Source organism: Scyliorhinus torazame, chromosome 29 (assembly GCF_047496885.1).
Source record: "Scyliorhinus torazame isolate Kashiwa2021f chromosome 29, sScyTor2.1, whole genome shotgun sequence".
In the NCBI taxonomy this organism is placed as follows: domain Eukaryota; kingdom Metazoa; phylum Chordata; class Chondrichthyes; order Carcharhiniformes; family Scyliorhinidae; genus Scyliorhinus; species Scyliorhinus torazame.
In genome coordinates this window covers 12,515,939-12,531,669 of record NC_092735.1, presented here as the reverse complement: position 1 = coordinate 12,531,669, position 15,731 = coordinate 12,515,939, and the positions used below count along the sequence as shown (strand labels likewise).

The window sequence follows — 15,731 nt, the reverse complement described above, 5'->3', positions numbered from 1 at the left end:
AAAGATGCCAGACAATGCTTGGAATGCGAGCATTAGCAGGTGATTAAATCTTTACAGATCCAGAGATGGGGTAACCCCCGGTTAAAGAGGTGTGAATTGTGTCAAGCCAGGACAGTTGGTAGGATTTCGCAGGCCAGATGGTGGGGGATGAATGTAATGCGACATGAATCCCAGGTCCCGGTTGAGGCCGCACTCATGTGTGCGGAACTTGGCTTTAAGCTTCTGCTTATTTTTCTCCACTGCCCTGTTTGAATTTAGCCCTTGGTTTCTCCACCTATCACTTTTCTTATTCACTTTTTTCTATCTTTTGCTTTTGTCCTTGCTCCCTCTTCCTCTGACTCCTTGCATTGATTCACATCCCCGTGGCATAGTAGTTTAACCCCTCCCCAACCGCTCTGGCAAATAGCCCCCCTAGGCCATCAGCTCCAGTCCTGCCCAGGTGTAACCCGTCCAGTTTGTAAGCAAGGCGCTTGCCATCCTATTGTCGATGATTGCAACAGCATCATGACCTTGACGATAGATGACACCTTTCTCCCTAGATGAAGCCTCCCACCCGAATATATCCACCTGCCTCATCCAAACTGTTGTGATGGCAACCAGGCTCTTACTACCAGGCCGCACCTGGATATGTCTCCCTGTTCCTCTGACCCTTTGAACATCTTGCCTTCTTCCCACTCCCTCACCTCCCCTTTCAAATCTTCATTCTCTAAAATTCATCAAATTGCTGAGGTGATTTTGTCACTGCCTTCCTACCTCAATCTCTGTGCCAAATTATTATTCATCCTTGGAGGTTTCAATATCCATCTCAGCTCATCGTGTTCTCTCTCCACTTAGTTCACTGACTTCTTTGTCCTCCCATATGAATACACCTGACTTCTTCCGTCCTTCCATATGAATACACCTGCTACATCCATGCTCATATCGACGACCGTGATGCCTCATGTGGCCAGGCTCCTCCTACCTGCTGCGTCGATCACAGATGACGCCAACTATTTGCCACGACAAACTTTCTTCTTGGGACCCTCCCCCGAGCCTCGTATTCAACTCCAATAATTGCGAGGGTCTACTGGATTTCTTTGTCACTAAGGTTCAGGCCATCTGACCAGCTGCCTCTGTTGCTCCTTCCTTCTGCTTGGATTATCAGATCAAACTTCCGCCAATGCGCCCCACACCAGCCACCACCACTACCCCTCTACCCAGCCCCTAAACTGGCAGCTTTCCCCAGTTTCCTCATTCCCTCTCCAAGCTCGTCTTATCCATGAGGTTCACCTCCTGCTCCCTTAATCCTCTTCCCTCTAAACTGCTGGCCACACACCTTTCTGTCCTAGTTCCCTTGTTAGTTGAGATTGTTAATGGCGCTCTCTCCTCAGATACTATGTCCCTCCGCCTTCAAATCTGCCAGGATTGCCCATCCCCACAAAAGCGAATACCCTCGACCCGTCTATTCTTGCAATCTACCATCCCATCTCCAAACTCCCTTTCCTCTACAAAGTCTGTGAACAATTAATTGCTTACCGAGTGTGTGTCTACCTTGCCCAGAATTCCATGTTTGAATCCCTCAAATCAGATCTCTGCCCTCCCACTGACATGTCCCTTATCATCATAGAATTTACAGTACAGGAGGCCATTCGGCCCATCGAGTCTGCACCGGCTCTTGGAAAGAGCACCCTACCCAAAGTCACAGATGATGTCCTATGTGACTATGATCACATCTGTGATGAATGTAGGAATTTCAGATAATATTATATATTCTGTATGTGGTGCAGTAAGGGTTAAACTCCTGGGTTGGTGTGTGTGTGTGTGAATGCTGCAGTCATGTTTAAAGAAAAACCTGGTTTGCAAGACAGCTAGGCTTTTTGAGAGCCAGAAGTGCAATCAAAGCATCATAAAAGTTTGGGCTGATGAATTGTTGTTCATATTAAGAGGATTCCCTGCAGAGTAGTTCATTGTGTTCAGTTTAGGAAGATGTGTAGTTAATGGGAGGAGCCATCAGGGGTTGAAGCAATCAGGTGTTGAGATTCAGTTTTAGTTTGTGGCTGGAAGGCGAGCTGATACATTTCTGATGAAACACAGCCAGAGATTCTGCATGGTTCTGACGGGGTTCAGGTCTATCCCAAAATACATCTCAGTACAGCAAGTATTCCCGAGTGCCAGCTGCATTCAAAAATGGATTGGGATCTGAGATGGTTTTGGCTGTTTGAGTGGAAGTAAAGATAGCAGTTAAGGATTATTGTCTCACTGTACTGACCAGCATTGTTTAAGCCGGTAGTTGTGTTATGTTAAAGATATTTTAATAATGTGGTCGTAATAAAGTTTGTTTTAACATACCATATACCTATTTTGCGTGAAATTACTCCCGGAGCGAGGGATCATCTCCTCACAGCCTTACAAAATGAAAATAAAATATTGGGGTTTCCAACCAGTATCCTAACTGTTAGGGTACAGAACCTCCAGGACAGGAACTGTGCTGGCTGGGTGCGGTAGGGGAGGGGGGGGGGTTCACGTTCATTCTTAAATTGAATAATTGCCTGTCTTTCATTTCAGGGGAGACGTGTCGGAGTTTTATCGATTTGACCCCCATCACACAACAAGGTGAGAGGGCATTGGTTCATCAGGGTGAGCTGTGGATTGGAGGGATAGAGATGGGATGGGGAGGGGATGGGGGTGGAGGTGATAGTGAGGTTGGGGATGTGGGAGGGGTGAAGTCAGTTGGGAGGGGTGAAGTCGGTAATGGTGGAGGGAGGATGAGGAGAGGGTGGCACGGTGGTTAGCACTGCTGCCTCACAGTGCCAGGAACCCGGGTTCGATTCTGGCCTTGGGTGATTGTGCGGGGTTTTGCACATTCTCCCCGTGTCTGTGTGGGGATTTGCCACGCTAAATTTCCCCTTAGGGTAGGGTTGCAGGAATAGGGCGGGGGATTGTGCATAGGTAGGGTGGTCTTTCGAAGGGTCGGTGCAGATTCGATGGGCCGAATGGCCTCCTTCTGCAGTGTCGGGATTCTGCAACTCGAGGAGGGCGTGTGAGCTGCAAAATGGGTCAGGAGGGAGGGTGAGGGGGTTAATAATGGGAGAGGCGAATTCCTGGTGATGGAACTTATTTTAAATCAGAGGTTATGCACATGCCTATTCAGAGTCGGCCTTCCCTCACTGATTCTGTCTCCGACTCTACCTGTAGAGGGACCTTCTCCCCGTGTCTGCGAGAGTTCCCTCCGGCTGCTCCGATTTCCTTCCACAGTCCAAAGATGTGTAGGTTAGGTGGATTGGCCATGATAAATTGCCTGTAGTATCCAAAGGTTGGGTATGGTTACAGAGATAGGGTCCAGGTAGGTGCAAACCCAGTGGGCCGAATGGCCTCCTTCTGCAGTGGAGGGATTTGATGATTCCATCTGCTTTGGACCTTTTGGCCCAACGTGCTGTGCCGGCCTTCAAGCACCTATCCATTCGAATCCCATTTTTCAGCACTTGGTTTGTAACCTTGTTTGCTCTGGTGTTTCAAGTGCTCATCGATATCTCACTCAGTCTCTCTCTCTCTTCTTTCACTGCCTTACCGTTTGTGATCGTTCAATATTAATCTGGAGGTTTGTGTCCGTCTCATGGACGGGGCATGGACAGAGTGAATAGTCAGAGGCTTTTTCCCAGGGTGGAAGAGTCAATTCCTCAGGGACAAAGGTTTAAGGAGCGAGGGGGAAAGTTTAGAGGGGAAACGAGGGGAGTTTTTTTTTTTACACAGAGAGTAGTGGGTGCCTGGAACTCGCTGCCGGAGGAGGTGGTGGAAGCAGCGACGATAGTGACGTTTAAGGGGCATCTTGACAAATACATGAATAGGATAGGAATAGAGGGATACGGACCCCGAAAGTGTAGAAGGTTTTAGGTTAGACGGGCAGCATGGTCGGCACAGGTTGAGGGCCGAAGGGCCTATTCCTGTGCTGTACTGTTCTTTGTTCATTACTTTTCAGTCATTCTCTCTCTGCCCTTCGGTTCCTCTATTTTTCTCTTTTATTCTCACTCTCTGGCTTAGTGCTTCTATCCGTTTCTCACGGTCTCTGTCTGCTGCTCTTCAGCTCATATCCTTCTCCGTGTCTCCGTTTATCTTCCTTCTTTCCCTCTGTGTCTCCTGTCCTGTTTCTCTGTCATTCTCCCTCGAGCTCCAATTCATTCTTTGTCATCCTATCTCTGGTTACAGTTCTCTGCGCTCTCTTCCTTCATGTCTTCTGTCTGTTCCCCTTTTAAAACATTTATTATTCTCCTCTACAATCTGATAGTAAGAGTGTCCATAGCCCCCTTAATCCTCGCCTTCTCTCCTGTGGGACAGGTATCCTGTGGCTTTCGTTGGTCTCTGAAGTTCTCTACATTGTCTTGCTCTCCATTAGTTTCTTGCTCATGGGGTTAGATGTGTGTTTCTCGGGAAACCCCACCTATGGACTCAAACTCAATGCGTTTGCAGCCATTTTCTCTGTCTTGTCAGGTACGTGAGTGTCTTAAACCACTGGACTGTCCACAGGTGAGATACAGATTAAATCTCCCTCTACACTGTCCCCATCAAACACTCCCAGGACAGGTACAGCATGGCGTTAGATACAGATTAAATCTCCCTCTACACTGTCCCCATCAAACACTCCCAGGACAGGTACAGCATGGGGTTAGATACAGAGTAAAGCTCCCTCTACACTGTCCCCATCAAACACTCCCAGGACAGGTACAGCACGGGGTTAGGTACAGAGTAAAGCTCCCTCTACACTGTCCCCATCAAACACTCCCAGGGCAGGTACAACACGGGGTTAGATACAGAGTAAAGCTCCCTCTACACTGTCCCCAACAAACACTCCCAGGGCAGGTACAACACGGGGTTAGATACAGAGTAAAGCTCCCTCTACACTATCCCCATCAAACACTCCCAGGCCAGGTACAGCCCAGGGTTAGATACAGAGTAAAGCTCCCTCTACACTGTCCCCAACAAACACTCCCAGGACAGGTACAGCACAGGGTTAGATACATTATAAAGCTCCCTCTACACTGTCCCCAACAAACACTCCCAGGACAGGTACAACACGGGGTTAGATACAGAGTAAAGCTCCCTCTACACTGTCCCCAACAAACACTCCCAGGGCAGGTACAACACGGGGTTAGATACAGAGTAAAGCTCCCTCGACACTATCCCCATCAAACACTCCCAGGCCAGGTACAGCCCAGGGTTAGATACAGAGTAAAGCTCCCTCTACACTCTCCCCATCAAACACTCCCAGGACAGGTACAGCACGGGGATAGATACAGAGTAAAGCTCCCTCTACACTGTCCCCAACAAACACTCCCAGGACAGGTACAGCACAGGGTTAGATACATTATAAAGCTCCCTCTACACTACACTCCCAGGACAGGTAGAGCATGGGGTTAGAGAGTGATGCATCCTCTACACTGTCCCCATAAAATACATCTGGGAACATCTTCTAAGTACTGACACCTCACTCCCACCCAACAAGGAATCTCAGTAAATATTGATACATGCTATAAATATCGATACACTCCTGTTGATCCTATTCTGTGAGTTTGCATGTTGATGACTGCGTCTGTGAGACTGAGCATGCGTGTGTGTGAAACTGTGCTTAGTGTTTGTGTGTTTACATGTGCATGTCTGTGTGTGACTGTGTGTATGACTACTTCAATTTGTGAGTGTGTCCAAGTATGTGTTAGTCTGTACCCTTGTGGAGGTCAGCGTGTGTGTTAGCGTGATTCTGTGTTTTGAATCATTTCTGCAGGAGTGAGAGTTTATGACAGTATCAATATGTGAGTGTGGGAGAGTGCAGTGTGTTTGTGTGCATGTGTGTCAGAGTGCTCACTGTGTGCCAATGTGTGTTAGTGCAGTGTCAGTGTGTGTTAGTGCAGTGTGAGTGTGTTAATGCAGAGTAAGTGTTTGTGCAGTGTGAGTGTGTGTTAGTGCAGTGTGTGTGAAAATGAAAATCGCTTATTGTCACAAGTAGGCTTCAAATGAAGTTACTGTGAAAAGCCCCTAGTCACCACATTCCGGCGCCTGTTCGGGGAGGCTGTTACAGGAATTGGACCGTGCTGCTGGCCTGCCTTGGTCTGCTTTCAAAGCCAGCGATTTAGCCCTGTGCTAAACAGCCCCCTGTGTTCATGCAGTGCGTGTGTTAGTGCAGTGTGTGTCAGTGTGGAAGAGTGCAGTGTGTGTGTTAGTGCAGTGTGTGTGTGTTAGTGCAGTGTGTGTGTGTTAGTGCAGTGCGTGTGTTAGTGCAGTGTGTGTGTCAGTGTGGAAGAGTGGTGTGTGTGTTAGTGCAGTGTGAGTGTGTGTTAGTGCAGTGTGAGTGTGAGTGTTTAGTGCAGTGTGAGTGTTTAGTGCAGTGTGAGTGTTTAGTGCAGTGTGAGTGTTTAGTGCAGTGTGAGTGTTTAGTGCAGTGTGTGTGTTAGTGCAGTGAGAGTGTGTTAGTGCAGTGTGTGTGTGTTAGTGCAGTGTGAATGTGTGTTAGTGCAGTGAGTGTGTTAGTGCAGTGAGTGTGTTAGTGCAGTGAGAGTGCGTCTGTTAGTGCAGTGTGAGTACGTGTGTTAGTGCAGTGTGCGTGTGTTAGTGCAGTGTGAGTACATGTGTTAGTGCAGTGTGAGTGTGTGTTAGTGCAGTGTGAGTGTGTGTTAGTGCAGTGTGTGTTAGTGCAGTGTGTGTGTGTTAGTGCAGTGTGTGTGTGTTAGTGCAGTGTGTGTGTGTTAGTGCAGTGTGTGTGTGTTAGTGCAGTGTGTGTTAGTGCAGTGTGTGTGCTTTAGTGCAGTGTGTGTGTCAGTGTGAGAGAGTGCAGTGTGAATGTGTGAGTGCAGTGAGTGTGTTAGTGCAGTGTGAGTGCTTTAGTGCAGTGTGTGTGTCAGTGTGGGAGAGTGCAGTGTGTGTGTGTATTAGTGCAGTATGTGTGTGTTAGTGCAGTATGTGTGTGTTAGTGCAGTATGTGTGTGTTAGTGCAGTATGTGTGTGTTAGTGCAGTGCGTGTGTGTGTTAGTGCAGTGTGTGTTAGTGCAGTGTGTGTTAGTGCAGTGTGAATCTGTTAGTGCAGTGTGGGGGAGTGCAGTGAGTGTGTTAGTGCAGTGTGAGTGTGTTAGTGCAGTGTGAGTGTGTGTTAGTGCAGTGTGAGTGTGTGTTAGTGCAGTGTGTGTTAGTGCAGTGTGAATCTGTTAGTGCAGTGTGGGGGAGTGCAGTGAGTGTGTTAGTGCAGTGTGAGTGTGTTAGTGCAGTGTGAGTGTGTGTTAGTGCAGTGTGAGTGTGTGTTAGTGCAGTGTGAGTGCGTTAGTGCAGTGTGAATGTGTGTTAGTGCAGCGTGAGTGTGTGTTAGTGCAGTGTGAATGTGTGTTAGTGCAGTGTGAATGTGTGTTAGTGCAGTGTGTTTGTGTTAGTGCAGTGTGAGTGTGTTAGTGCAGTGTGAGTGTGTGTTAGTGCAGTGTGAGTGTTTAGTGCAGTGTGTGTGTGTTAGTGCAGTGTGAGTGTGTGTTAGTGCAGTGGGCGTGGGAGAGTGCAGTGTGCGTGTGTTAGTGCAGTGTGTGTGTGTTAGTGCAGTGTGTGTGTTAGTGCAGTGTGAGTGTGTTAGTGCAGTGTGTGTGTGTTAGTGCAGTGTGCATGGGAGAGTGCAGTGTGTGTGTGTTAGTGCAGTGTGAGTGTTTAGTGCAGTGTTTAGTGCAGCATGAGTGCGTTAGTGCAGTGTGTGTGTGCAGTGTGAGTGTGTGTTAGTGCAGCGTGAGTGTGTGTTAGTGCAGCGTGAGTGTGTGTTAGTGCAGTGTGAATGTGTGCTAGTGCAGTGTGAGTGTGTGTTAGTGCAGTGTGAGTGTTTAGTGCAGTGTGAGTGTTTAGTGCAGTGAGTGTTTAGTGCAGCATGAGTGCGTTAGTGCAGTGTGTGTGTGCAGCGTGAGTGTGTGTTAGTGCAGCGTGAGTGTGTGTTAGTGCAGTGTGAATGTGTGCTAGTGCAGTGTGAGTGTGTGTTAGTGCAGTGTGAGTGTTTAGTGCAGTGTGTGTGTTAGTGCAGTATGAGTGTTTAGTGCAGTGTGTGTGTTAGTGCAGTGTGAGTGTGTTAGTGCAGTGTGTGTGTTAGTGCAGTGTGTGTGTGTTAGTGCAGTGTGAGTGTTAGTGCAGTGTGTGTGTTAGTGCAGTGTGTGTGTGTTAGTGCAGTGTGTGTGTGTTAGTGCAGTGTGTGTGTTAGTGCAGTGTGCGTGGGAGAGTGCAGTGTGTGTGTGTTAGTGCAGTGTGTGTGTGTTAGTGCAGTGTGAGTGTTTAGTGCAGTGTGAGTGCGTTAGTGCAGCATGAGTGCGTTAGTGCAGTGTGTGTGTGTGTGTGTGCAGTGAGAGTGTGTGTTAGTGCAGTGTGAGTGTGTGTTAGTGCAGTGTGAGTGTTTGTTAGTGCAGTGTGAGTGTTTAGTGCAGTGTGAGTGTGTTAGTGCAGTGTGAGTGTGTGTTAGTGCAGTGTGAGTGTTTAGTGCAGTGTGTGTGTTAGTGCAGTGTGTGTGTTAGTGCAGTGTGTGTGTGTTAGTGCAGTGTGTGTGTGTTAGTGCAGTGTGTGTGTGTTAGTGCAGTGTGTGTTAGTGCAGTGTGAGTGTTAGTGCAGTGTGAGTGTGTTAGTGCAGTGTGTGTGTGTTAGTGCAGTGTGTGTGTGTTAGTGCAGTGTGTGTGTGTTAGTGCAGTGTGAATATGTGTTAGTGCAGTGTGAATATGTGTTAGTGTAGTGTGTGTGTGTTAGTGCAGTGTGAATATGTGTTAGTGCAGTGTGTGTGTTAGTGCAGTGTGAGTGTTAGTGCAGTGTGAGTGTTAGTGCAGTGTGTGTGTGTTAGTGCAGTGTGAATATGTGTTAGTGCAGTGTGTGTTAGTACAGTGTGAGTGTGTGTTAGTGCAGTGTGAGTGTGTTAGTGCAGTGTGAGTGTTAGTGCAGTGTGTGTGTTAGTGCAGTGTGTGTGTTAGTGCAGTGTGAGTGTTAGTGCAGTGTGTTAGTGCAGTATGTGTGTGTTAGTGCAGTGTGTGTGTTAGTGCAATGTGTGTGTTAGTGCAGTGTGTGTGTTAGTGCAGTGTGTGTGTTTTAGTGCAGTGTGTGTGTGTGTTAGTGCAGTGTGAGTGTTAGTGCAGTGGGTGTGTGTTAGTGCAGTGTGTGTGTGTGTGTTAGTGCAGTGTGAGTGTGTGTTAGTGCAGTGTGAGTGTTAGTGCAGTGTGTGTGTATGTTAGTGCAGTGTGTGTGTTAGTGCAGTGTGAATGTGTGTTAGTGCAGTGTGTGTGTGTTAGTGCAGTGTGAGTGTGTGTTAGTGCAGTGTGTGTGTTAGTGCAGTGTGTGTGTGTTAGTGCAGTGTGTGTGTGTTAGTGCAGTGTGAGTGTGTGTTAGTGCAGTGTGAGTGTGTTAGTGCAGTGTGTGTGTTAGTGCAGTGTGAGTGTTAGTGCAGTGTGTGTGTTAGTGCAGTGTGAGTGTTTAGTGCAGTGTGAGTGTGTTAGTGCAGTGTGAGTGTGTTAGTGCAGTGTGAGTGTGTGTTAGTGCAGTGTGAGTGTTTAGTGCAGTGTGTGTGTTAGTGCAGTGTGAGTGTGTTAGTGCAGTGTGTGTGTTAGTGCAGTGTGTGTGTTAGTGCAGTGTGTGTGTGTTAGTGCAGTGTGTTAGTGCAGTGTGAGTGTGTTAGTGCAGTGAGTGTTAGTGCAGTGTGTGTGTTAGTGCAGTGTGTGTGTGTTAGTGCAGTGTGTGTGTATATTAGTGCAGTGTGTGTTAGTGCAGTGTGAGTGCGTGTTAGTGCAGTGTGAATGTGTGTTAGTGCAGTGTGTGTGTGTTAGTGCAGTGTGTGTGTTAATGCAGTGTGTGTGTGTTAGTGCAGTGTGAACGTGTGTTAGTGCAGTGTGAGTGTGTGTTAGTGCAGTGTGTGTTAGTGCAGTGTGAGTGTGTGTTAGTGCAGTGTGTGTTAGTGCAGTGTGTGTGTTAGTGCAGTGTGAATGTGTGTTAGTGCAGTGTGTGTGTGTTAGTGCAGTGTGTGTGTGTTAGTGCAGTGTGTGTGTGTTAGTGCAGTGTGTGTGTGTGTGTGTGTTAGTGCAGTGTGTGCGTGTTAGTGCAGTGTGTGTGTGTTAGTGCAGTGTGAATGTGTGTTAGTGCAGTGTGTGTGTGTTAGTGCAGTGTGAATGTGTGTTAGTGCAGTGTGAGTGTGTGTTAGTGCAGTGTGAGTGTGTGTTAGTGCAGTGTGAGTGCGTTAGTGCAGTGTGAATGTGTGTTAGTGCAGTGTGAGTGTGTGTTAGTGCAGTGTGAATGTGTGTTAGTGCAGTGTGAATGTGTGTTAGTGCAGTGTGTGTGTGTTAGTGCAGTGTGAGTGTGTTAGTGCAGTGTGAGTGTGTGTTAGTGCAGTGTGAGTGTTTAGTGCAGTGTGTGTGTGTTAGTGCAGTGTGAGTGTGTGTTAGTGCAGTGGGCGTGGGAGAGTGCAGTGTGCGTGTGTTAGTGCAGTGTGAGTGTGTTAGTGCAGTGTGTGTGTGTTAGTGCAGTGTGCGTGGGAGAGTGCAGTGTGTGTGTTAGTGCAGTGTGTGTGTTAGTGCAGTGTGAGTGTTAGTGCAGTGTGAGTGTGTTAGTGCAGTGAGTGTTAGTGCAGTGTGTGTGTTAGTGCAGTGTGTGTGTGTGTGTTAGTGCAGTGTGTGTGTATATTAGTGCAGTGTGTGTTAGTGCAGTGTGAATGTGTGTTAGTGCAGTGTGTGTGTGTTAGTGCAGTGTGTGTGTTAATGCAGTGTGTGTGTGTTAGTGCAGTGTGAACGTGTGTTAGTGCAGTGTGAGTGTGTGTTAGTGCAGTGTGAGTGTGTGTTAGTGCAGTGTGTGTTAGTGCAGTGTGTGTGTTAGTGCAGTGTGAATGTGTGTTAGTGCAGTGTGTGTGTGTTAGTGCAGTGTGTGTGTGTTAGTGCAGTGTGTGTGTGTGTGTGTGTGTGTGTTAGTGCAGTGTGTGTGTGTTAGTGCAGTGTGTGTGTGTGTGTGTTAGTGCAGTGTGTGTGTGTTAGTGCAGTGTGAATGTGTGTTAGTGCAGTGTGTGTGTGTTAGTGCAGTGTGTGTGTGTGTGTGTTAGTGCAGTGTGTGTGTGTTAGTGCAGTGTGAATGTGTGTTAGTGCAGTGTGTGTGTGTTAGTGCAGTGTGAGTTGTAGTCAATAAATAGGAGTCTAATGTAGGAGTCCTTGTTTTCGAGATGCTCTAGGGATGAGTGTAGGGCCAGGGAAATTGTGTCTGATGTGGACCGGTTGCAGCGGTATGCGAATTGCTGTGGATCAAGGCGTTCTGGGAGTATGGAGGTGATGCGCTTCATGATCAACCTCTCGAAGCACTTCATTACGACTGAAGTCAGGGCCACTGGTTGGTAGTCATTGAGGCACGTTGCCTGGTTCTTCTTTGGTACCGGTATGATGGTGGTCTTCTTGAAGCAGGCGGGGACCTCGGAGTGGAGTAGGGACAGGTTAAAGATGTCCGCGAACACCTCTGCCAGCTGGTCCGCGCAGGCTCTGCGTGCACGACCAGGGATCCCGTCCGGGCCCTTCGCCTTCCGAGGGTTCACTTTCAGGAAGGCCAATCTGACTTCGGAAGCTGTGATGGTGGGAATGGGTGAGTTATGGGCTGCTGGGGCACTCGCCAGCGGATTGTTGGTTAACAGCGGGATTGTTGGTTAGTGCAGTGTGCGTGTGTTAGTGCAGTGTGAGTGTGTGTTAGTGCAGTGTGTGTTAGTGCAGTGTGAGTATGTGTTAATGCAGTGTGTGTGCGTGTGTTAGTGGTGTGTGTTAGTGCAGTGTGAGTGTGTGTTAGTGCAGTGTGCGTGTGTTAGTGCAGTGTGTGTGTGTTAGTGCAGTGTGTGTGTTAGTGCAGTGTGTGTGTTAGTGGTGTGTTAGTGCAGTGTGAGTACGTGTGTGTGTTAGTGCGTGTTAGTGCAGTGTGAATGTGTTAGTGCAGTATGTGTGTGTGCCAGTGCAGTGTGTGTGTGTGTCAGTGCAGTGTGTGTGTGTGTTAGTGCAGTGTGAGTGCGTGTGTTAGTGCAGTGTGAGTGCGTGTGTTAGTGCAGTGTGCGTGTTAGTGCAGTGTGAGTTAGTGCAGTGTGAGTGTGTGTTAGTGCAGTGTGTGTTAGTGCAGTGTGTGTGTGTTAGTGCAGGGAGTGTGTGTTAGTGCAGTGCGAGTGTGTTAGTGCAGTGTGTGCGTTAGTGCAGTGTGTGTGTGTTAGTGCAGTGTGTGTGTGTGTTAGTGCAGTGTGAGTGTGTTAGTGCAGTGTGTGTGTTAGTGCAGTGTGTGTGTTAGTGCAGTGTGTGTGTTAGTGCAGTGTGTGTGTTAGTGCAGGGAGTGTGTTAGTGCAGTGTGAGTGTGTTAGTGCAGTGTGTTAGTGCAGTGTGTGTGTTAGTGCAGTGTGTGTGTGTGTTAGTGCAGTGTGAGTGTGTTATTGCAGTGTGTGTGTTAGTGCAGTGTGTGTGTTAGTGCAGTGTGTGTGTTAGTGCAGTGTGTGTGTGTTAGTGCAGTGTGTGTGTGTTAGTGCAGCGTGAATGTGTGTTAGTGCAGTGTGTGTGTTAGTGCAGTGTGTGTTAGTGCAATGTGAGTGTGTGTTAGTGCAGTGTATGTGTTAGTGCAGTGTGTGTGTGTTAGTGCAGTGTGTGTGAGTGTTAGTGCAGTGTGAGTGTGTGTTAGTGCAGTGTGTGTTAGTGCAGTGTCAGTGTAATGTTACTCCTTTATTCTCAGGCCTGCTGGGGATGGTTGCCCATATGATGTACACACAGGTTTTCCAAGTGACAGCAAGTCAAGGGCCAGAGGACTGGAGACCCCATCGCTGGGACTTTGGCTGGTCCTTCTAGTGAGTAGATCATCTGACCGGGAAGTGGGGGGAACATTTGATTATTTATTGGCGGTGAGCACGCACTCGTTGTACTGTCGCTAACCTCTGGCTGTTTTGCAGCTTGGCTTGGGTCTCCTTCACATTCTGCATGGCGTCCTCCGTCACTGCTCTCAACATCTACACCAAGACAGTGCTTGAATTTCACCAGTCGCAGAAAATCTACAAACATAGCTTGAAGCGGGGGCCCGACGAGCTGTACTATTTCCCAGGCCATTGCAGCTCAGCTGAAGTCTTTTCCCATCCGGCTCCGAACCTCCTGATGGGCAGGTCGCCGGCGGGCGAACCCGATCTCGCCGAGCCCCTGGGGGATGAACATTGCTAATGCACGATGGAGTCTGCGCCTGTTCACCTCGACCCACTTCCTGTTTGATGTGATGTACTTTCCCTCAGAAACACTGTCAATGTAAAACCGTTTTCCACTAAAGAACCCGAGCTGTGGGCACAGCGATTGCTCCTGGAGTTTGGTGTTGTGATCCATCCATTTCATCAGAGTCAGTGAGATGTGGATGACCAGCAGATTTTAAAAATAAATAAATTTAGAGTACCCAATTCATTATTTTCCAACTAAGGGGCAATTTAGCGCGGCCAATCCACCCACCCTGCACATCTTTGGGTTGTGGGGGCGAAACCCACGCAGACACGGGGAGAACGTGCAAACTCCACACGGACAGGGACCCAGAGCCGGGATCGAACCCGGGACCTCGGCGCCGTGAGGCCGCAGTGCTAACCACTGCGCCGCCGTGCCGTCCCAATTCGGATTGATTTTGATGTTTGTTTTTTTAAAAACTCGATCGTGGGATGTGGGCGCCAGCATTTATTGGCCATCGCTGAGGGCATTTTTACGGGTCGACCGCATTGCTGTGGTTCTGGAGTCACATGTAGGCCAGATTGGGTAAGGGTGGCAGATTTCCTTCCCTAAAGGACATTAGTGAAGCAGATGGGCTTTTAACGACAATTAGTTTCCTGGCCATCATTCAACTTTTTAATACCAGATATTTTATTAAATTCTAATTTCATCATCTGCCATGAGGTGAGGGGGGGGGGATTCGAACCTGGGTCCTTAGAGCTTCTGGGTGGCTAGTCCCGCAATATACCACTACACCACCATCTCCAGAATGTTTTGAAAATTCATTTACAGGCGGTGGTTAGCACTGCTGCCTCATGGCGCCAAGGGCCCGGGTTCGATCGCAGCCCTGGGTCACTGTCTGAGTGGAGTTTGCACATTCTCCCCGTGGGCCAACCCAAAAGGTGTGCAGCGCATGCAGATTCATCACACTAAATAGCTCCTTCATTGGAAAAAGGTTCAAAACATATTTTAAAATATTAAATTCATTTGTGGGGTGCGCGCATCGCTGGTTAGGGCAGCAATTATTGCCCATCGGAAGGTGGTGCTGAGCTGCCTTCTTGAGCCACGGCAGTCCCCGAGGTGTAGGTACACCCACTGTGCTGTTAGGGAGGGAGTTCCAGGACTTTGACCCAGCGACAGTGAAGGAACGGCCGATATATTTCCAAGTCGGGACGGTGAGTGACTTGGAGGGGAACCTCCAGGTGGGGGGGGGGGGGGGGGGGGGGGGGTCCCAGGTATCTGCTGCTCTTGTCCTTCTAGATGGGGGAGGTCATGGGTTTGGAAGGTGCTGTCCAAGGAACCTTGGCGAGTTACTGCAGTGTATCTTGTAGATGGTACACACGGCTGCCACTGTGGAGGGCTGTATTGATTGATAAGGAATTGATTGGAAGCAGGGTGAAGCCCAAGGGCATCCTGTGGCATAGGAGTGGGGTGTGTCACCCACCCCTCACAACCATTTCTGGTGGCCCTCTTGTCACTAAAACCCATTACCAAACTACTGGTTCAATATTGTGAGCCAGACAGTGGGGGAAAAAATCAGTTAGCGCTGGAACGAACAAATGTTCAAATGGATTCATACAGGGAATGTGGATGGAAACATTGACGGGGTTAGGATGGGCAGTGAACCGGGTGTGAGAGGAGAGACTGCCAGAGAGGGAATTAAACAAGTGGGTAGAGAGTGCGAGGGAGGGACTGAACCACCTGTGGAGGATGGGTGCGTTTATTTCTCTTGTTCCAGGATAATATTTACTCCAACGGCCCCCTTAAAATTCAAAGTTGTTCAGAACGTGGGGTATTGAGGAAAGAAAGACAACGAAGAAAGGACAGAAGCCAAGACAATGCAGAAAGAGTGAGACGTGAAACGAAAGACGGAGAGAGAGAATAAATGTTGGAATGAGTGAGAGAATGAACACAAACTGGTTAAGAGGGGGATTATAAGTGACAGTCACCATAGTCCCAGATGACCATAGGCTGAGGGGAAGAACTGACTGGTGGTTTTTAAATAAAGTGCCCAATTCTCCCCCCCCCCAATTAAGGGGCGATTTAGCATGGCCAATCCACCGAGCCTGCACATCTTTGGGTTGTGGGGGTGAGACCCACGCAAACACGGGGAGAATGTGCAAACTGCACACGGGCAGTGACCCAGGGCCGGGATCGAACCTGGGATCTCGGCGCCGTGTGGCAACAGTGCTAACCACTACGCCACAGGAATGGTGGTGATTTGACGTGAGGGTCACCACGTGGCAGGTGAGGGGCAAGGTGGAGAAGGCGGGGCCTTCTCGAATAACCTCAGCCGGTACGGGAATTGAATCTGCGCTGCTGGCCTCGCCCAGCATCACAAACCAGCCGTCCAGCCCACTGAGCTAAACCGGGCCCCGGGTGTTTGGGGGGGGGGGGGGGTATAGAGAACGAGACAGGGAAAGAATGACAGCCGGAGCAAGTGATGGAGAGAAGCAGTGAATGAGAAATGGATAGAGTGGGAGATTCGTAGAGCGAATGTGAGATTAATTGAAATCCTTGCTCTTTGAGGATTGTCAGTTGACTGACTGTCGA

At 48.8% G+C, this 15,731-nt stretch overlaps 1 protein-coding gene across 1 annotated transcript in view; it reads left to right on the top strand.

Moving 5' to 3' along the window:
• The window catches only part of LOC140404126 (germ cell-specific gene 1-like protein), a 43,760-nt gene extending 30,505 nt beyond the window's left edge, over positions 1-13,255 (top strand). Inside the window, exons 2-5 of the mRNA XM_072492544.1 lie at positions 2,545-2,592; positions 4,312-4,464; positions 12,679-12,790; positions 12,893-13,255. Coding sequence (XP_072348645.1) covers positions 2,545-2,592; positions 4,312-4,464; positions 12,679-12,790; positions 12,893-13,154 — 575 coding nt within the window. The 3' untranslated portion in view covers positions 13,155-13,255. The remainder of the gene's footprint in view (positions 1-2,544; positions 2,593-4,311; positions 4,465-12,678; positions 12,791-12,892) is intronic.
• The last annotated feature ends 2,476 nt before the right edge of the window (positions 13,256-15,731 follow it).